General features: G+C 58.2%; 1 protein-coding gene across 2 annotated transcripts; it reads right to left on the bottom strand.

The window, feature by feature from the left end:
- Window positions 1-1054: 1054 nt before the first annotated feature.
- Window positions 1055-20854, bottom strand: NCLN (nicalin). Of its 2 annotated transcripts, none has more exons than XM_037165206.2 (15): window positions 19928-20854; window positions 14340-14530; window positions 13365-13509; window positions 11719-11813; window positions 10216-10296; window positions 8274-8377; window positions 7105-7193; window positions 6879-7018; window positions 6249-6427; window positions 4385-4472; window positions 4260-4298; window positions 4017-4177; window positions 3015-3068; window positions 2836-2914; window positions 1055-2676 (listed from the first exon to the last, which is right to left on the bottom strand). In XM_037165206.2, exons 1-15 carry the CDS (start codon window positions 20109-20111, stop codon window positions 2617-2619), a joined length of 1689 nt encoding a protein of 562 aa, XP_037021101.2. In that variant the 5' UTR covers window positions 20112-20854; the 3' UTR covers window positions 1055-2616. The 2 variants fall into 2 exon arrangements, with proteins under 2 accessions (XP_037021101.2, XP_037021100.2); XM_037165205.2 differs by having other exon boundaries at window positions 4017-4180; window positions 19928-20851.
- Window positions 20855-21716: the final 862 nt, after the last annotated feature.

Genomic DNA, 21716 nt, shown 5'->3' with positions numbered 1-21716 from the left:
CCTCAGCCACCCCTCCCCATGGGGCCCCAACACACTGAAGAGTAAAATGCGAACACCCCACCAAGACCCTTTTGGGTGGACAGACACCTCCACCACGCTCCTCTTCAGCCACACAGGCCTGCCCACCATTCCTCCAGCACTCCAGCCACTGCCTGCCCCAGGCCTGCGCCCCGAGGGCCCTCTGCCTGGACCACGGGGCTGGGCTTCCAGGCAGCTTAACCCTTCCTGTCACTGACTTCACTCAAAAGCCCCAGTCTCAGGAAGCCATCACTGCCCCGCCCATTATTGTTACTTGTCTTCCTCAGGGGACTGCAGGCCCCCAAGTGGCGGGGACAGGGTCTCCAGTTCTGAGTACCCGGCAGAGGGACAAACATGAAGATGAGACTGTGCGTTCACCCCCCACCCACACGGGAGGCAGGACATCTTTGCCAGTCGGGCTAGTGGTGTTTTGGTTTTCCCGGTTATACTCAGTGGGACTTTCTGTGCAGAGTTAAGGAAACGCGAGTCCCTGTTAATGTGAGCTGATAGGCTGGCCTTTCTTCTGAAATGTGGCGAGTTTTACCCATGTTCATGCTGAGGCCAAAGCCACCTACCAGCCTTAGTCGGGGAAGGCAGGGGAAAGACAGCTGCGACCCTGTTCCCACATCGAGTGACAGCACCCCACGACCCCAGAGCAGCCCAGAGCTGTGCCTAAGCCTGGTCATCCCCAGAGCCTGGTGTGGGGCTGGGAGGTGCGCCTGGCCAGTGGGAGGGACCTCTATACAGCCTGGAGTGCCCCCTACCCCACACTAGGTTGAATGGTGCCCCCTCAAATTCATGTCCCCTGAGAACCTCAGCATGAAACCCTACTTTGAAATTGGGTCTTCACATACTGTTGAGTTTGCATGGATGGTGGGCCTTGCCTCCACCATCCACGCCCTCCCCAGACACAAACACAGCACACACAAGACCACACAAAGATGGAGGCAAAGCCATGTGTCCACAAGCCAAGGGACAGACCCTCTCACAGCCCCCAGAATCAACCCTGACCACACCCCCAGAAAGGACACTCAAGGACGATTGTTCGATATGGCTTTATTTTCTGACCATCCGACTGCATCCCACAACCGGCCTGAGCTCTGAACAGTCAACAGCCCTGGAGGAAGACCCTCATCAGGCGACCCCAGGTGGTGTACCCATCGCTGTCACAAAGGGAAGGGTGAGCCCCCAGAGGTGGCTGGGCGTCTGGTGACTGACCGGTCTCTGGGGGAGTTGGTCCACCAGACAAGGCAGAGATCGGACGAGGCAGAACCTGTGGCCCCCACGCAGGCCTTCCCATAGGTCTGGCTTAGCCAACACCCAGAGCCTAGAAGGCTGGACAGCCAGCCAGACGTGCTCACGCTCAGGGAGGGGAGGGCTGGCCGGCCCAGGTGGACAGCTGGAGTCAGAGGCAGAGATGTGAGTCCCCAGAGGAGCCCAGGCCCTCCTGCTGGCGGGCTGTGGGGAAGGGGCAGCAGCAGGCCAGGGAAGGGGTGGGAGGGCCAGTCCTCCAGCCCCGTCAGACATCTCTGGAGCCCCTTGTCCCCAGTCCTGACCCTCCCCTTAGCACTTAACGCTTGGTTATATTGCTCATGAATCGGTACACCTGCACCTCCCTGAGGTCCACCCGGTGCTAAGGCCTCCTCCCCATCATGAGAGCAGCTCCCGCCCCATGAGGCACCTGGTTTGTGGGGTGAGGGCTCGGGTACGGCTCCCAGGAAGTCCACAGCTTCCCTCCGGGTCCCACGGTGGCATCCTCTCCAGGAAGCACTGCCCCATGCCCCACCCCCTCGTGGGTGTTGCTTCCCCAGGACACACCTGCCTTTCACGGATGAGAAAACAGGCCCAGAGGGTTGTGCTAAGGAGTCAGCAGAAGGACCAGTGGGTCTGCAGCCCAGGGCTGCCTCTGGCCCTGGGGCCTCCCAAGGCACCCGTGTTCCCCTTGAGAGCCAGGGCTTGGGAGTCCAAGCTCCAAGAGAAGCCAGCCCGGGGAGATGCTGCTCTCCCCAGGGCACAGTGAGAGGGAGCAGAGGCTAGAGACTCCAGTGAGGGGGATCAATGCAGGGCCGGACAGGGAGGCGGCAGAGTAGGGGCGGCGCCATGTCGCTGGGTCTTCGGGGCACCAGTGTGGTTCAGGGGAGGCATGTCCCTCAGCCCTTTGCCCAGAGAGGAGCCACAGCCTGGGGACCCAGAGGCTGGTGCCGCCCTCTTCAGAAAGACATGAGGAGTGTGTCTGGGTCATGGGGAGATGAAGACAGCGCTGAAGACAGACGCAGGGCCAGTGCCGGCTGTGGTCAGCATCCCAAGCAGGAGCGGCTCCAAGGCTGTGCCGGGGAACTCGCCTTCTGTAGCACAGCTTAGCGCCCTGTGGGCTGCGGGGCCACCTCCTGGGTCAGAGGCTCTGCCACGACTTGTTCCCAAGTCCGTGGCTTGGCCCCAGAGCTCCAAAGAATTCTCCTCCGAGGAGTTCGAAGAACAAAAATGAGAAAGAATCCCCCAAATCTTCAAGAGCAACACAGAAAAGCTCTGCAGGGTCTCAGCAAGCCCCTGCAGACTGAGTGGTGAGGGTGGCAGGTGGGGGGGGGCCTGCGGTGCTTGTCACTGTGTCTTGGCCTTCAGGAGCAGTCTCTGAACTGTTTTGTACAAGAGGTCGAAGTGCTGGGGGCAGCAGGAGGGCGCAAGTGGTCACGAGGGAGGCTGGGAACAAACCCCCCAGGGAGGGCCCAGGGACCTGTGCGGTCACCTGCTTCCAGGCAGGATGGGGGCGAGGACGCGCTCAGCCGGTCCAACCCTCCCATCCGAGCCCTGCGTGCTTACCTGGACTGCCGTGTAGGCCATGCCGAGGTAGGCGCCAATGCAGACTGCCAGGAGGAGGTCGAAAATGGCTGGTTTGACCCTGGAGAGAGGGGGGGTCAGAGGTCAGGGGAGGGTGTGGGACTTGCTGCTCTGTGGGTGGTAACCCAGGGGACAGGGGCTCCTGGTCCAGAGCAGCTCACCTGTAGGCATTCATCACCTGCTTCAGCTGGTCGTAGAAGACAAACTCGGGGTCCCTGGGAGAGAGTGCGTTCTCAGTGGACTCGCCCCGACAGCCGAGCCAGGTCCTGTGGCGCCCCCTCCCCTCCTCAGACACCAGACCACCCGGAGGTCCCACCTGCCGGCTATGTGGCAGGGAGCACCCCATGTGTGCGCCCCCTCAAGGCTGCTGCTCTCCCTCCTGGGACAGGGCTACTTTCTGTTCCGAAACCCCATCTTCCCTATTGCTTTTCTGGGTGTTGAAGTGTCCTCTTTAACAATGGAAGGTGGTGACTACAGATACCCTGCTGGTCTAGAAAGTGTTTCTTTACAGGACAGGTGACCGTGGCCTAGGAATCAGAGACCCTGGCTCTGCAGCCGTGGACCCCCTTCAGCCTCAGTCCCATCTGAGCCCTGTGTCTCCTGAGAGTGCCATGAGCCAGGAGGAAGGTGGAGACCAGCGAGGGCAATGAACACTCTGGAGGACATCTCCTGTGGTGTCTGTGGACACCCCTGGGTGCCCTTTCTACTACTGGCCCTAAGGGGCCTGCTCAGTGCAACTGGGGGGCTCAGGAGCCTTGAGCAGAAAGAAGACAACCCAGGGGCTCACAGTGGGGAGGGGCACCCTCAGGGCACACAAGGCCCTGGGCACAAGCCACCTCTTGCAGAGTGCAACTCGACCTCTGGTCCTTCCAGCCCCCCCAGCTGGGAGTACAGGGCTGCCAGATAAAACACAGGACACCGGTTCTCTGTGGACTGAGATAAACGAAGAATCGGCCTTCGGTATGCCATGTGGGACGACTTACACTAAAAACAATTTGTTGTTTGTCTAGAACTCAAGTTTAACTGGCACCCTGTAGCTTTTTTATCTATCGTTTTACTTGCTTGCTTGACCTGGCACAGGGGAAGGTGCAGAAGACTCTAACAGAGCATGCTCACTGGGAGCTGCGCCTTCCAGGAGCCCAGGGCGGGCCGCCTAGCCTCACCGTTTGTCAGCCTTGATGTGGTGCTGCTTCACCTCCTTCAGGTAGCGGCTCAGGTAGTGCTCCAGCGTGCTGAGGAACGTGCCGTCCTTGTCCACCAACTGGGCGGCCCGCGGCTGGTTGGTGAGCCAGTCCATCACCGAGTCCAGCTGTTCCTGCTGGATCTGCTGTGAAGGGCACGGCCATGGTCACGGGGCCCTGCTCGGCACTGCACCGGGGTCCCTGCCCACCCGACCCGGGGGTTACCATCTGCTCTGTGAAGACAGGCATGTCCGGGGGGGTCCCCTGCAAAGAGAGGAAGGGACAGGCCCTCAGTCCAGACCCACCTGGGGCCCTGGGCGGAGGGCCTGCGGCCACAGTGGGGGTCTCACCTTCTCGGTCAGGTTGTAGATGACTCGAGTCAGGGCCTCCGCAATGAGCCTTGTGTTGCGGGTCAGGGTTTTAGAGTCAACCCGGGACCTTCAGGGGCAGATGTGAAACAACTCTATAAATATTTGGAATCAGCATCATTGATAACCACCAAAAAGCAAAAACTATCACACATCTAATGACAATCAAAGTAAGATGCCTCCTCAGGCAGGCTGGGCACCTCTTCACACCTCAGATTCTGCCATTTTTCTTTTTTTTTTTTTAATCCTCACCTGAGAATACGTTTATTCATTTTAAAGAGAAAGGAAAAGGGGCGTGGGGAGAGAAAAAGACATCAATCAGTTGCCCCCTGTACCCATCCTGACTGGAGATCGAACCCCCAACCTAGATTTGTGCCTTGACTGGGGACTGAACCGGAACCTTTTGGTGTGCGGGACGATGCTCTGACCAACTAAGCCATCCAGCCAGGACCAGGTTCCACTTTAAAATGGGGCACCCTGCATTCCTCGAAGGGCTGTCCAGCACCCTCAGGGGTTACTGGCAGGTGCAGAAAAGCAGGCCTGGCTCCTTGTATTCGCCTGAAACGACTGGGCCCCTCGAAGCCTGTTTCCTCACCTGCATCATGGGATGGGGGTGGTCAGGACACCTGCCGCCATGGTTTGTTGAGGGCGAAGTCAAGGCAACACCCAGGAGTAAGTAAAGTATGCCCCCAATCCACACCCACCTGACCCTGGGAAGGTGACCTACGGTGGAGGTAGGATCTCTGCAGGTGTGGTGAGGAGGTCACACCAACGTGGGTGGCCCTATGTCCAATGGTGGGCGTCCTTGTAAGAGGGAAATTGGTAACAACGGAGGCAGAGATTTGGGTGACGTGGCCCCAAGCCAAGAGACACCAAGGACCGCTGACAACACAGACCCAGAAAGAAGCACTTTGGCAAAATGTCACTGATCCAAGGTGTGAGACACTGGGATCCCTGAGAGGGGCAGGGACAGGGGTGGCCTGGCTCACCCCTCGGTCTGTTTCTCCTTCCCTCCACTTCTTTGCTCTCAGCACCCTCTGCTCTAGAACAACCTTCTCCTGACTCATGTCCCTTGGTTTCACTGTCACCTCCTCCAAGAAGCCCTCCAGCTCCAGGACCAGCCAATGCTCCTGCTGTGCCTGTTCTCTCTCTCTGGGCCCCTGTCACCAGGCTGTCTGGGCCCCTCCAGACTACCTGTTTATTTCCCGCCCCCTGGCTGACGCATGTCCAGTAGCTAGGCTGCTGCCCATGGGTGGCCAATGAGAGGGCAGAGGCAGAGACTCCCAGGATTGGGTTTGGCAGCCAGTGCCACCATGAAACCCCGACCCCCCTGAGGGCTGCCACGCCAGCGGGGAAACCAAGGGGATGTAAGGTCCTAAAATGACAGCAGCCAGAGACGCCCCTCATCCCAGAGGGTGAAGTGAAAAGGGGCTGTTGGGGGGGCTCCCAAGGAGGCACGAGGGTCCACGGAGGCAGGTCACAGCCCCCCAGCCACAGCTGTGCAAAGACCTGGGCACAGAAGCCACAGGGCGAACTGAGGTGCTCAGGGTCTGAAAGGCATGCACAGGGGCTGAGGGCGGAGGCAGGCCATTCATTACCTGTGTCCTCCCTGTCGCCAGCAGCCCCCTGCTGAGTTAGCACAGGTGGACCGCCCTTCTGTTCCTTGAGCTGCCAGGCCAGTGCCAGCCCCTCCCCCACCATCCACACAGTCACGAGTTCCCTCCAGGCACTCACATCTACCTACCGCCAGCACCCCCAACTCCGAAAGAAACAGCTTTGTTCCTCGGACCCAGATGGCAGGGAGGTGGCTAAGCGAGAAAGTGGGAGGCCTCAGGGTCCCACTCACCGCACGTCCATAATGCTGCTGCGCTGGCCATCACGGTGGCTCTCCAGGTGGGACAGGGTGAAAGCAGGCAGCCGGCGGATGGCAAAGCGCTCGTGCTCCCAGGCCAGGATGTCCTCCGCCAGGTTGATCTTCTTGTGCACCATGGAGAAGCGCACCTCTGGGAACTGGTGAGTGGCCACCTGTGTGGGTAGCACAGTTGTAGAGTCCACCCACCACCCCAGATCCCGCCACATCCCCCCACATCTGCAGAGGGACATCCCCCCACATCCCCCCTGCACTGAGCTCGTTCCACAAAAGTCCACACAGGGCCCTGAGAACCAGGAGTGTCCCATGGACCACCCTAAACCTCCCGCATTTGGAAATGGGGAGGAACCCACTCATCCCCCCCCAGGAATCCAACTGAAGCTCATGCAAGGCCCCAGGGTCTACAAAACACCTGGTCTGATACCTGGCTGATGGTGAACACTAGCTAACAAGTAACAGTAGGGCAGATAACACAGCCTGGCCCGAGTTCTCTGGGACACGCTGCCGCCCTTCTCAGAGCCTCGGGGGGCCCTTCTGTAAATGGGCACATGCCTGGCACCGGGTCAAGCTGCTGCCTGGAAGGCTCCCTTGCTCCCAGGCACCTACCACCTCCAGTTCCCGCAGGAAGGCGTGCTGCAGCGTCCCCTCCCTGGGCGGCTTGGACACATGCAGGTGGAGGCTGTTCCCTCGGCCCAGGGTGTCCAGGCAGAGGACGAAAGCCACGTTGTCCTGGAGCAGGCTGGAATCTGTGGGAGCAGCAGGAGCTGACTCGAGGCGGGGAGGGGGAACCAGGGCGCCTGACCCGTGTCCTGCACCCGCTGGGGGCCGCTACCTGTGTGGTCCAGGTTGTCTTCTAACCAGCGCTTTGTCCCCTGGTAATTAAATTTGCCCCCTCCAGAGGCGAAGAACAGGAGATTATACCTGGTGGGGAGAGAGGAGGTGTCAGTTCTGGCGGATGACAAGTCAGGTCCTCAACAAGGAGGTGGTCTCCCCCGAGTACAAAACCCTAACCAGCCCTTGGGGCAGGGCTTCCCTACTGCCCACCGCCGACATCAGGGCCGGGTCGTCTCTGGGGGACTGTCCTCAGTGCGTGGAGCAGCGCTGCCGACTCCTGCCCACCTGACACCAAGAGCGCCCCCAGTTCTGACAACCACCAGTGTCCCCTAGGGGTGAGAGTCACCGCTCTAGGGGCTTCTCTGAGCTCTCAAGACCAACCAGGAAAGAGACCCAGCAGATGAGCAGCGGAAGGGGTTCGGTGCTTCCTGAAGCAGACTGAGCCCCGGGCTGTCACGGGGACCGCATCCCCAGCCTCCCTCCTCCCCCTCGCCCGCCCGCCCGCCAGGGCCACCGCTGTCCTTACGGGAGAAAAGACTGAAAAAGAGAGGACGTGTGGGGATGGAGGCAGAGACTGGAGTCACGCAGCCACATCCAAGGAATTCTGAGGACTGCAGGGAGCTCCCAGAAGCTGGGGAAGGCACGAAGGACCCTGTCCCAGAGCCTCAGCGGGGAGCACGGCCCTGCGGCACCTGACCTCGGCCTTCTGGTCTCCAGAACTGGGAACATAAATGTCCACTACTTGGCAACCCTGACCCTGTGTGCAGTGTTTGGTGACAACAGCTCTAAGGGATTGACAATCTCACTGAGCCCCTTCCTGCCGCAGGGCAGCGCAGAGTGGGCGAACAAACAGAACCACCTGGCCCGGTGTCCACAGTGCTGAGATAAGGAACTCGGTTTAAGTGACTGGTTTTTTTTTTAGTGTTTCTATTACTTGCAGCTAAAGGCATCCATGACACTCACCGGGACTAACAGCATCTGGGCCTCCTGAGCGGGACTCCAAGGAGTGAATGGGGGAGGCCTGGCCTTGGCGGCCCTCAGCACACACACACTGTGTTCCTGGGGCCGGAACTGCACGCAGGCCATGGGGCTCAAGTGTACCCACTGCGGCCCCCTTAGCACGGGGCCTCGGCTGACCCCCGGTCCCCCCACCTGGCAGCCACTTACGCTGCATGGGTGCGCTTGTAGGTGTACAGCCTGGAGAAGAGGCGGGCGAGCTCCAGCAGCACCGAGATGCCACTCCCGTTGGAGTCCGCGCCGTGCGACAGCCACTGTGGGCAGGCAAGACAAGGCTGGCGGTTACCTCCCAACAGTCACGCACGGCACCTCGTCACCCCCCTCCCACAGCACCTGCAGCCCATTCTGCCTGTCCCTGGTCTTGTCCCTGGTCCACACTCAGAGCACAGCTGGGAGAGCTGCCCTCCTCTGCTCGGAACCCCAGGCTGCCAGCACCCTGGCGTCCACAGGGAGGAGCCCTGGGCACTCAAGGCCCTTCTGGGTCCCTTGCTCACAGCACCTGTCTGTGCCCGGCGGGTGGCCATGCCACCAGGGCAGCCTCTGTCAGCCTTAGCGCGTGCACCCAGGCCCTCACACCCGTCACTGTGGGGGCAGTTGGCGGCACCGGCTCCCTCCAGCTGGGCCACCAGCCTTCTGGGCCTTGAGAGCCTCCCCCAACCCCAATCAGCTGGGTTCTGTGATTGAAAGCAGTGCTCCAAAGAGGCCGCGACTGGTTCTTGGGGGAAAAAAATCTTGCGATGCCATAGTGGCTTGGGAGCCTCCCAAGGTCACGGTCCATAAACCAACATATGTTGTATCAACATAATTCAATTCATGATGTTCAGCGAGAGAAGCCAGACACCAAAGGCCACATACTGTGTGATTCCATTTACGTGAGATGCCCAGACTGCTAATGGGGATGCGGCTTCTTTTGGGATGATGGAACGTTCTGGAATTAGATATTGGTGATGATTATACAATCCTGTGACTATATTAAAAACCACTGAATTGTATGCTTTAAAAGGGTGAGTTTTACATTATGGAAACTATATTTCAAAAAATTTTTTAAATTTCACAGACGGTGAAAAATTAGGACAAAATATCTAAAAAGGAATGATGACCAAGTTGAGAAGTGTTCTCAGCTGACTGTTCAGGGTCTGACTCTGGGCCCCGCCGGCCCAGGTGTTCTCCAGGTCAGCCTTGCCCTTCTGGGTGGTGTGACCCCTGGAACAGCTGTCACTGGTCCGGGCACAGTCAGGAGCTCGCAGCAGGTCCACCCACTGTCCGCACCATTTGGTTCGGCTGACTATTCTTTCAAAGTGAGACTTTCCTGATGAAGGGAGTGGAGCCCCACCTGGCGTGTGCCCGACCTCACTGTGCTGGGGAACCTGAGAGCAAGCCCTGGCTCTGACTCCTGTCAGAGTGGCACCCGGAACTGAACCCTGGGGGGCTCCCTGACCATAAACTGCCTGTGCAAACACATGGTTCATCATGTGTGTGTGTTCTCCTTCTGGAGTCTGGGATCTGGTATGTGCCAGACACAGGGCCCCGCATGACTGGCCCCCAGTGAGAGCCCCGGGCACGGGGTCTCCATGAGAGCCCTGGGCACCACACCTCACACACATTGTCACATCTTCTTTTGTGGGAATAAGTGCGTCCTGTGGACTCCACCTAGAGGGGATGCTGGAAGCTTACACCTGGCCCCTGCCTCGACCTGCTCCCTGCACTATCCCCTGGGCTCATTTTGCTCTGCCCTGCTCCTGCACGAAGCATGGCCATGAGGCCAAGCATCTGCTGAGTCTGGGGTCCTCCCAGCGAATTACCTTGAAGAGCCACACACACCCTGGGCTCTATTCCTGGCCTGGCCACCCACGTGCAATGGGACCCTGGTCACAAGACCCACCCCAGCTTAGCCTCTGTCTCAGCTCCATGATGCCGCCCACTCTGCAGGGTTCTCACGGGGGACTGATGTAATGCCTAAAGGGCCTCCAAGTAGGCGCTGCTGCTCTGACTGCCGCTGCTGCCCACAGACAGTCGCCCCGGCCCCCAGGCCTGGCTGGAACAGTGTGGGAAGACGCGCCCCTCCCCTCCTCTGGGGTGGGCGTATACGTACAGGGGCCACTCCGAAGGCATCGTAGTGCGCCACAATGACGATGGTGGGTAGGTCCTCTCCGCCCAGGCCCGTCAGCCGCCCCTGTTGAAAGATGGCCAGTGAAGCACCAGCCAGCAGAGGTCCTCACTGCCAGAAGAGTCGGCTCCCCCACCCAGTGGGAGTGGGGCAGGGGCAGTATTTTTAGCTTTGCTGGCTTTATGGGATGTCATGACTAGTGAGTCGTGGGTGATACGTAAACGAATGGACATGGCTGGATGCCAATAAAACTTTATTTATAGAAACAGGCTGGGGGCCAAACTTGGCCAAAGGCTGCAGTTCGCTGACCATGGCTCCAGCAACAAGAATCTGCTCGCTCCTCTTACACCATGCTTCTCCCCCTGGAAACCAAAGCCACCCTTCAAAGGCTGAGCTACATGCCCATTTGAGGGGCCGAGCTCTGCTGATGAGGAAAAACAGTGCAGTTGTGAAGGGAGCCCCTAGAGCCCCAGGGAGTCAGGGTCCCAGCACGAGCTGGGGACAGTGGGGGGAGTCCAAGAGCCCTGACATCCTCCCTGACCCTGCTTCCCAGGTAAGTAACAGGGATGGCAGAGGATGTGTAGCAGCACGGACATCACAGAACCAAAGGCCACAGCAGCCAAGCTGGCAGCTTGGAACAGAACCCCACATGGTGGGAGGGGCCCACCAGACCCTCAGTGGCTCACCCTGTGACCCCCAGGGAACCAGACCCACTGCGGCTAAACTCGGCCTCTGGGGTCTGACAATGAGGCCTCTGGCCGGCGCACGGTTCCTGCCCCTGAACCACCGGCATCTCACACAGTTCCAAAAAACATATCCATTCGATTACTGTGTCGCTTGTTAGAGGCTGGAGCAGCTTCGCCTCCCCCTGAATCAGCCTCTCCAACAGCTGCTGCACCTTCTCCTCCCTGGTCCCTGCAGGGCAGCCCGCTCCACCCAGGACCCCAGCCCGACCCTCACAGCTGCTGTAGTCAGCTCCAGGACTCGCAGCCCACACGTTCCTAAACGCCTCTCAGAAAATGCATGAGAAATTCTAGGGAGGGACGGCATCTTGATCACCACTGCCTCCTGCATACAGCAGGGACTCAAAAATTACTCACGGAAAGGCATGGGATTCTCGACCGACTGTGTGTGCTAAGTAACCCTGAGGGAGACTCACTGTGTTCTGAACGGGGAGGGATGAGGGATGGCTGACAATGTGGCTACACCCCAACTTTTACCAGAGTCTGCACACCGACACGGGGGGCAGTGCCAAGCAGCCGTGCACCATCTAGTGTAAACCCCTGGAGATCTGGGCCCACAGAAGCCCGCTAAGGCTGAAGGCAGTCTGGCCCAAGCAGAGAGCTGAGGAGACCAGCACGCTCAGCTCCCAGTGCTCCCTGGTGGCCTACAGGGCACTGGGCACCAGGGAAGACTCTGAGGATGGGACAGCAGTCTCGGCACAGCCCCATCCTGGGGTCTCAGCACAGCAACAGAGCAGGCACTCACCTCCACACTGGTGATGAGCCAGTCGCTCACAGCCTTGCTCTGGACTCCACTGGTGACCATCTGGAAGCCGTTGGCAGTGGCAGTGTGGAGCAGCACTGGGGACAAGAGCAGGGAGGGGTCAGCCCAAGGGCTCCCCAACGCCCTGGACCCTAGGTGTTCAGCCTATGCAAAGCTGGATGCGGAACTGACCTCACAAACTAGAACACAAAATGATGACTGGACACAGGAAAGAGCCTGGGCGTCCAGGATAAGAGATGGGGAGTCTCCCTGAGCCCAGGCAGGCAGGGAGCGCCCTCACTCTGCAGGACCCCGAGGCCTCCGTTCCAAATTTAGAGGCCTGTGCACACCCTGACCCAGCCTCCACGCAGCAGTCAGAGGTAACGGGGAAACAGGAGTCTCTTACTGGGCAGCGCACAACCCCCAGTCCTGTGCCAAAGGCCCACACAGCCCAAGCTCCCAAAGCGTTGTGACCCGTTCGCTCCTAACTAGAAACACCTGCTTCTGCCCTTCGGGCTCGGGACTGCACGCAGCCTTGAGTTCCCGCCTCAAGCCTGCTGTTACCCTCATACTTACAAACACGCTGTACGGGTACGTAAGACGTTACCCCAGAGGACCCGGGAGAAGGTGCCCTCAGGCGTGTGATAGGTTATCAACTTCTTCTCTAAGTCTTAATGCATTTCTAAGACAGCTGTGATCAACATTTATGATTTTATCTTCCGTTTTTTTCACTTACCAATGTAAAATAAGCACTTTTCCATGCTGCTAAAATTCTACCCAATGTCATTTTTAATGATTACATAATATTCTATTAAGCAGAAGATTCCTCCTCTGTTCTAACTGGAAATGTAGGTTTTTCCAAAAATTCACTCTTCCACTGGTGCAAAGCAGGTGACTGTTGTCAGGACTCTGGTCTAGACCGGGGGTGACAAACTTTTTCTATAAAGGGCCAGAGAGGCGGAATCTTTGGCTCTGCTCTGCCACGGCCACTCAGCTGGGCTGCTGTGGCGTGAAAACCACTGTGAACAATACGTAAACGAATGGACGTAGCCAAGTGACAATAAAACTTTATTTACACAGACAGGCGACTGAGGGCTATAGTTTGCCAACACCCAATCTAGCGTCCCATGCAGCCTACCACATGCTCAGGTGGACCAAACCTTTGCCCAAAGCTTAAACACACAGTGCCAGACTATTTCCCCACAGAGCTGGCTGGGTCTCCCCACGGGACCACCTGTCCACTCCTGTCAGTTCTGAGTATTTGTTCCTGTGACACCCGCCACTTCAACAGGCAGAAACAGAGCAGTGGGCGGCCCCTTTCGGCTGCACTACTGTGAGTAACTGTGCTGCTGCCCCCTCCCCACAGCAACCCACCCCTGCTCCCAGTTCCCCACGAATCCCCGGGCCCTGGGTGAGGACATGGGTTTTCTCCTCCCCCAGCAGCGATCGCTGCTGGCCAACCTGGACGCGCTCCGCAGGCAGGATTACCAGCAGACCAAGACTGTGACACACAGGTCTGGGCGGGCCTGGTAGCCCGCACTGGTGATATGGGTAATGTGCTAAGGGTCTCTGAGGTGGCACAGTGTGATGTGGCCCTCGACAGGAAGGGCCGCCCACAAACCCACTCCACTCCCGCAGCCCCAGCCCACCTTCAGCAGCAGAGGCAGAGCCCTGGGAGGCAGAGGCAGCCTGAGTCTGCTCGTAGATGGAGAGCAGGGCCTCGTCTTCCACAGCAAAGTACACGGGAACAATGGTCTCCATGGCCAGCATCTCGGGCTCAATCTCCATGAATTGCTGTAGAAGAGACACATTTAGGTGACTTACGGCCAATGGCTGTCCCTGGAGAGCAGGTAGGCCTGCACATGAAAGAATGCCTCCTCTGAGGCAGCTAATGAAGCGAGGACTGCACAAGAAAAAGCGGCAGGAGGAGGACCGGGGAGTGCGGTGAAGGGGGAGAGACAGGTGAGGCGTGGTAATGCCCAGGGGCCCCTGGGTGGTACCCGGCAGGGAGGAAGCAGGCTGGGAGAACAGGCGCTGGGGCCAACCAGGCTGGGTCAGCTTTGGCGCCACTGTGGACCCGTCCTGCCCTTACTGGCCATTACGTCCTCAGCTCTAAGTGGGCAATAGGTGCTGACTTCCCAAGCTGATGTCAGAGACCCACATGGACAGTGGGCATGAACTTCCTGCCCGGTGCAGAGCTGGCTTTCAAAAAGCGTGGGCTACTCCACCCCCCCCAACTCCCACACCGCCTTCTCATCTGCAAAAGCTTCAACAAAGAATCTGGGGGGGCAATCCTATCAGACCCTGTACATTCAAAGCAGATCTCTGCCCCTTGACACTGCTGACATCAGGGCCAGGTCACTCTCTGTGGGACCTGTCCTGGAGACTGTGCCAATTGTGACGACGACAGATGTCCCCAGACATCACCCAGTGCCCCCTGCGGAGTCACTCCAAGTAGATAGGGACAAATGATGAAGGGGAAGAGGTGCCATCTGCTTCCTGAAGGGCAAGGGCTCAGGGAAGTCAAATGACCTGCCACACAGTTGACTCCAAACCCAGGCATTCCTTTCTCCACGGAAGGTTCTGGTCCCTGGCCTGGGCAGAAGGTGGGGGCAGGGGCTCACCCGGATGACATCCTGGGGCACAGCAGCCATGGCCCGAGGCAGGATGATGACCACAGCACCCGCCGACTGCCGCAGGGCCTTCTGGTACTGCTCGTAGGAGAAGTCCAGCAGCCGTATGAGCACGCAGCGGCGGCTCAACACGTCCGCATCAATGGTGCGCGCCTCCGTGTTAAGCACTGCGTTCCGTGTGCCTGTGGGAGTGACGGAGAAGGGGAACCACTCCCTCAGCAGGATCCAAGACCCCTGCCTGGAGACCACTGACTCAGGAGCCCAGAGTCCCAGCAGCCCTCTACCCACACGCCTGACCCGAGTCCACCACAGCCAGCATCCCCCTGCCCACAAATGCAGTGCCCACTGGAACCCTGGAGAGCTGCAGCACCGTTGGGGACCCGAGTGAAGGCTGAGACCCTTCCCCTGCAAAAATCTACAGGCCTGATGTTCCAAAGCTCCCAGAACCCTGGGGTAAATCCACACTCTGGGCCCGGCTGACCAGAGCCTGGTGGCCCTGTCCTGCCCTCTCTGGCCCCTCCTGCCAGGTGCCCTATACCCTCTAACATTACCTTGGTCGTTTCCCTGGGGCCTCGCCATCAAGTAGAAAGTTTATGACCATCTAACCCTCTGATTAGACTGGAGTTCCACGGGCAGAGACCTCGGTCATTGCAATGTGAAACTAGCACTGACAGCCACTCCTGGCCCCCAGGTTCTTGACGACTCCAGCCAGGAGAACAAATAAGCAAACACTAAGTCCCCCAGTGAGCCTGAGAAGGCTCCAGACAGGCCAGGGTCAAGTCACTCTCTACGGGGGGGCGTCCCGGGCACTGTCAGGGGTTGAGCGGCATCCCTGCCCCCACCCACTCAATGCCAGGAGCACCTCCAGATGTGACAAACACAGATGTCCCTAAACAATAACCACCTAGGTCCCCAGACACGAGGAAGAAATAACCTTGGGGGTAGCCACCCCATGTAGAAACTCCTCCCTACTGTACACCCAAGTGCCAGCTTACGCCTCTTTCAAGAAAGATGAAAAGACTCAGAGCAGGAGGGAGAGTCTGAGGCACAGGCCTGGCCACTCGCAAGCCTCCCCCAGGCAAGTGAACCCCCGACTCCCTCCTAACCAAAGGTGGTGGGGTCAGAACCAGAACGTCACAGAGCTTTTCGAAGGTCAACAGGGACCCCTCGGGCACACAGCACGTGAACACTGCTGCCCTGAGAGAGTTATGCTGGGGAAAGGTGGCCCAAAGAAGCCCTACTGAGGTGAAGTTCAGGAGCACAGAGGCCAGTGCAGTGGCACAGGCAAGCAAGAAGTCCAGAACGCTTCACATACTGCACTGGCCCAGGCTGCAGCGAGCAAGCCAGCCCTAGCCACGTGGGGACTAGATGGGGCCCACGGGGCCTCCAGGTTGAGACCTGCACAGAGAGGGACACACTGAAGCGATCGGGCTTCCTCCGTGGAGCCCGCCTCAAGCCCTCCTGGAGATGGAAGCGCAGGGAAGGCGCCATCCGTGTACTGGTAGATGCGGACCTGTGCGAGGCTACGCTAAGCCTCAGGCTCGGGGCCAGGAGCCTAGATCCCTGCCTCAGCTTTCCAGGAGTGGGCCCTGGGAGGGAGCAGACGGGAGAAAAGCTGCTTCCAACGGAGTGCCCTGTGCGGATGGTGGGAGAGGAGGTGGGCGGGACACAGCAGGAACAGTGTGGGGGGGGGGGCACAGGGGAGGCCATCTCCGGAGCAGGTGCCTGCAACCAAGGAGAAAAGGGGGGCCAGGCGGCACCCTGACTCCACCCCCAATTCTCTAAGGACCTTTTCTCTGCTTTACACGGGGAGAGGGCAACAAAGACCTTCAGGACACCCCTGAAGGTCTTAGAACACCTGGGAGGCCCACCTCCAGGCCCCAGCTGTTTCCGGCCTCCGCCTCCCAGGGGCCCACGGCCTCCCACGTCACTTCAGAGGAAACTGTGGAGGGCAGCCTGGGGAGCCAACTGTGTGCATCTTCCCCCTGGGCCTGGTGTGCCCGCAGGGCAGGAGTCAGGACCCCAATCTCCACAGGGAGGAAGCGAGGCCAGAGAAGGAGGGGGATGAGAGCAAAGCTAGGCACTGTCCCCCCCCCCCGACTCTGAGCGCCCCAAGGGCAGAGACCATCTTGCTGATGTGACCCCCACACCCCTGGTCTACACCAGCAGAGGGCTTGGTGGGCAGCCCTGGACACCCAGACAGAAGCTGCAGGTTCCCACAGCAGAACCAGACCTGCAACCTTTTCTATTGGGGGCCAAAGGATCAGTCCTCTGGCCTGACTGGGCCACACCCACTCTGTCACTTGGCTACTCAGCACATCAACTAGTGGGCGTGGCTGTGTGCCAACAAAACCTTACTTACAATGGCGCAGGGGCAATCCCAGGTGAAAAAGCCCTGGCAAGTCTGGGGTGCCAACACTCCTATCTCCTCGGGCCTTGTGGAGCCTATGGTATCAAGACTGAGATGGGCACGGGCAGGCTGCTACCCGCGGCGCCCTCAGGAAGGACAGAGTCCACCTGGGAGGGGGGGTGAGGCCACATCTGTGACCTGGTATATGACTCTCAACACAATTCACAGCACAGCACAAAGAGCACACACCTTTCCTTCCTGGGCAGCTGCCCAGCCCTGTTTCTCAACAGAAGTGAACAGGAAGTTGGGAAAGGAGAGACCCGGAGCCAGAATTGCACCAGAGGTGGGGAGCCTGGGGCGTGCACTCTAGAAGAGGGTGTAAGACACTGGGGAGACTGCAATCAGCAGTGACCTAGCAGACCAGCTCTCAAAGGCACTACAGGCAGGGAGGGACGCAGGGCTCCTTCCGGCCACTCCGGGTCTTTCTGCTGCTGGAGAACAAGCAGCAGTGCCTCAGACTCCTGGGAGGCCTTCCCTCCAACAACCAACTCCCCCTCCACAGCACCAATGACCCCACCAGCTTCTCCCCAGGTAGCGATGGCCTGCCCCCCATCTATGCAGGGGACATCACTAGATGTGACCAGTGTGGACATGCAAGCCTCACTCGTGGGCCTTCATCAAAGTTTCTCCAGCTAGGCCTCTGTTTCCCGGTTTTGCAGACAAGAAGCACTTGGCTGAGATGGGTGGGCACCCCACCATGCCCCCTCTGACTACCCCCGGAACCTACACTCTCTATACATGCCTTGTGCAGGGCAGGCAGTGTTTAGGTTTCTAACTAGGAGCAACAAAGATGGGGGGCCAGGAATGTGTGTGGGGGGAGACACCAAGTCAGAAAAAAGAATGGGAAGGAATCCCAGGATCAGGAGCAAAGGACTCAGAGAAGGGAGGAAAAAGGAAAAGAAAGTTCGGGGAAAGGAGAGAAGAGGTCAGGGAGAGAAGGTTCCCGAGGACCTGCAACAGGGGGAAGTGGAGAACGTGGCTCTGCATTCAGAAAGACGGTGGGTGACCTGGCACCTGTCTCCTCCTCGAATTCAGCCAGCGTTTCCTGGGCAGGTTTGGAGAGGAGAGAGGAGGCCACATCGGGTGCAAGCAGGGCAGTGTCGAGAGGTCCAGAGGAGGCCAGGGGCCTCCAGGCTGCAGATTACGGCTGTTGAAGGAGCCAGAGAGAGAAGCTGGGTGTGCTGGGAGGAGCAGGACAGGAGCCTCTTAGCCAGGCTTCCGAGTGTGAGCAGTTTGAGCTGGGACCGAATGATGGGGTGAATGAAGGAGCTGAGGCTCAGAATCTGGAAAAATTGGTTACACTGAGCTTTAGGATCTGGGCCTTTTGGACTACGGATTCCTTCAGGAAACCAACAAAAACCCTACACCAGGATGGCAGCTACCAGTCACATGTGACTATTTGACTTTATAACAATTAAATAACGCAAAGTCCCTTCATCTGTGGCATGAGCCACATCTCAAGTGCCCAATGTTCACCTGTGGACAAGCTAGTGGCTTCCGAACCAGTGACAATATAAAACCCAGTGACAGCCACAGTGAGTTCCACTGCACAGCACTGATCCTTCCCCCAGGAGAACACCAAAGCACAGAAACGCACCCACAACACTAAGGGCTCCAGCCCCCCCCCGCCTCCGCCCCTCCAGAGCTTCGAGTTCGGATCCATCACTGTAACCCCAAGTTTCTCCCCTAGCACTGGGGCCAGAGCCTTCTCTGTGAGGGGCTGTCCTGGGCACTGCGAGGTGATGAGCAGCATCCCTGCCCCCCACTAGAAGCCAGGAGCACCCCCCACGTGACAATCATAAAGTCATCACCCAGTAACCCATGGGTTGACCAACAGCATAACTCTGTGGAGACACAGGACCTCAGGGGACGTCTGAACTCGCCTCCAGAAACCAAGGCTCTTCAAAGGCCTGGCAGTGGCTTGGGAACCAGGGCTCTCAGGTTGGGTGTGAGCCCAGCTAACAGGAGAGGGTGGACTAAGAGAACTGAGGCAGACCCTTCAGAGATGAAGGGACCAAGAGAATTAGAGACCGGGGCTCCTTTATAAGGAAATCAGGCTTTGCCTGGAGGGGAACCTAAGCAGCAGGCTGTAAGAGAAACCCAGAGGCCAGAAGATTCTGGAACAGATCCAAGAGAATTTAAGATGACTTGAGCACTGGGGTCAGAACCACCCCAGGAAGATGAAGAGGCAGGAGTGGGGAGCAAGAAGTTGCCCAGGGTCCAGGGCCAGGGTGCAGATACAATACAGAAATCCTGGGGAGAGGAAGCAAGTGGGGTTCCAGGAAGCTGGGGATAAGGAAGGGAAGCTGAGGGTGGCACAACCAAAGGGGAGGACAAGACACGGGTCCAGTAAGTCCTCAGGAACCTAAAGGCTCAGGGACTAAACAGAGGTGGGAGGAAGTCTGGCTAAGGAATTCCAAGGGATCTGGCTTGAGCTGGGACCGAGGAGAGTCGAGAGCCTGGAGAGAAATGGACCCTGATGTGGGGCCAGGCCCTGGTTAGCAATCTGTGCTCTGGAGCCCTGAGGGGAACGGAACATGGACACTGCATGAAGAGCGCCACAGTACCCAGGAGCTTTGGAGAGCCGGGGCTGGTTGAAGCACCACGTTGGGCAGGTCACCTGGTGGATTCTGGGCAGGGAGGCCCACCTCCAAATCACCCAGGACAGAGATATAGGCTCTGTATGACCCAGTGAGGATGGGCACCAGGGTGGTGTCCCAAGGCACGGGGAGGACTGGGCAACGCGACTCTGACCCAACTGGAAAGGGAACCCAAGGGTCCAGGAGCAGGGGGAACTTGGACTGAGAGTTGGAGCTGCGGGTTCTGGGACATGAAGCCCTTGTCTGGGACGGGAGAATGTGGGAGCCAATGAGGCGGGAAGTGGGGTAATTCCTGGGGGCACTGTGAGGGGTGTTGGGGGCCTAGCGGAGGTTCAGGAACCCAGGCTCTGACTTGCCTGGGCCTAGGTGAGGGTCTGGCCGCTGCAGTCCAGCTGGAGAGGCTAGAGTGGCGGATCCTAGGGAAAAAAACTGCAAAGATCCCGCTGAGGGAAGGGAGCATCTCGCCTCGGGGAGGCTGGGCCCTGGGGAGGCCGGTGGGCCAGGGACCAAGAGGTAGGGTGGGGGGCTGAGAGACGCGGCGGCCCAGGAGAGGCCCAGGGTCCACTCACCGTAGGGCTGCCCCTGCAGGTCGTACTGCTGCATGCGGTAGACCGTGAACTCGTGCGCCGCATCGGCAGCGGGCAGCGGCGGCGCCACCAGCAGCAACACCGCAGGCAGGAAGACGATGAAGCCGAGTGGCAGGCACGACGCCTTCAGCATGTTCTCCAGCACTTCGCCCGCTTCCTCCAGCATCCTGACCAGCGGGGGAGCCGCACGGGGCGGCGGCGGGAACGGGACGGGACGGGGACAGGTACAGCGACAGCAACCGCGGCGACTCTTGCGGACTCACCTCGGCATGGGTAGCCACTGGGGTCCTGCAGCCACTGCGCCGGGCAGCCCTGGGGTCCTACAGGCATTGCTGCGGATCGCCCTGCTCGCCGCGCTGCCTCCTGGGAAGTGTAGTAGTCCCGGCGCGGGTGCCACTCAATTACACGCTCATTTACTCCCCGGTGTAAGCTGTAGTCAGCTGTACGGCTAAAACTGCTCAAGTTTCACATAAACTCCACGTCAGAAAATAGACTCAAAATAGAACTACTTACAGTGGAGCTTACTTAAAGCCTGTACTTGTTGAGGGAGGATGGGGAAGCGACTGCAGATGTAGAACTTGACCTTGCAACCGGGAAAATTGTTGGGAACAGGAGAGGCCAGTTTGGCGCGCTGGGTCTCCTGGGAATTGTAGTCCCATTGAGCTAGCACAGGGAATCATGGGAACTGTAGTCTTCCTGGCAGAACTCCGAGAAAAATCACTTAAAACTTTCAAGGACTGTTAAGTGTGAAATTTCAAGAGAGCAAAGTCTTTGGTCTACTTTGTGCATTGATGTATCCCCGCAACCTAACACAAGGCCTGGCACACAGTGGGTGGGCTATACAATCTTGGGATGAATGAATGTACAAATCATTATAGAAGGTTCCTGGAAGGATGACACGATAGATCATGGGACTTGTAGTCTGGGGCCAGGAGTTCGTGCAGGGATTGGTGACATACTTATGCTTATTCATTTTGGGGTAATATTCATAATGAAAAATTATTTGTTATTCATTAGAAATGGAAATTTAATGCAATTTGGGTGTCCCAAAATAGTATTTTCTAATCTGGCTGCCTGAAGCACCCCGTTTCAGGGCCAGAGATTTTGACAAGCCTGAATAACTCACACCCCCTTGTACAGATGGGAAGACTGAGGTCACAACCAGGGTAAGGAATACAACAGACCTGGCCAACAGCGAGTTGACATCCTAGGCTCCAATATGGTAACATTTGTGCTGATTAACAGCACTGGGTTCAAGTCCTACCTACTCTACCTCTCAGATCTGTAACCTTGGGCAAGTCTCTTCACCTCTCTGAGCCGCATTTTCCTCGGCTGCCACATATGATAAATAATCAAACACTCTATGGCTCCTCCCAGCGGTGTTTAAGAATTCAATCAAATAATCCACATGAACTAACTTGAAAAGAGGAAGGCACACACAAAACTCTTGGTAGGTGCTGATATTATGAGGATGCACCCACTTGTGCAGCCCCAGGACCACTGTATCTGCTCTGCCCACAGAACACTCTCCCTCCCTTTTCTGCATGGCTAGCTCCTTACCGAAATGTTGTAGGGCTTTTCTTAGCTCTGTGTTTGTCACCCCCACCAAAGTGGGACCTTTGTAAGGGCAGAAAGTAGTTATTTATAGCTGGAAATTCGGTGCCCAGAAGAGAGCCCATCACACACTGGTTGAGTGAATGAATAAGGGAGTGAATGAACTAAGGAGTAGTGAAAGCTCCGACGCACCAGCCGCCTTTCCTAGGCATTCTTC

This window comes from Artibeus jamaicensis, unplaced genomic scaffold (genome assembly GCF_021234435.1).
Source record: "Artibeus jamaicensis isolate MK-2021 breed Jamaican fruit bat unplaced genomic scaffold, CSHL_Jam_final scaffold_537, whole genome shotgun sequence".
Classification (NCBI taxonomy): domain Eukaryota; kingdom Metazoa; phylum Chordata; class Mammalia; order Chiroptera; family Phyllostomidae; genus Artibeus; species Artibeus jamaicensis.
This window is presented reverse-complemented; position numbering and strand designations above follow the sequence as displayed.

Coding starts and splice junctions, on each gene's coding strand:
- NCLN (XM_037165205.2), bottom strand. CDS start 20,111: ATGCTGGAGGAAGCGGGCGAAGTGCTGGAGAACATGCTGAAGGCGTCG. Junction 7,019..7,104: donor AGACAACCTGGACCACACAG/GTAGCGGCCCCC, acceptor CTGCTCCCACAG/ATTCCAGCCTGCTCCAGGAC. Junction 6,428..6,878: donor TCCTGCGGGAACTGGAGGTG/GTAGGTGCCTGG, acceptor CTACCCACACAG/GTGGCCACTCACCAGTTCCC.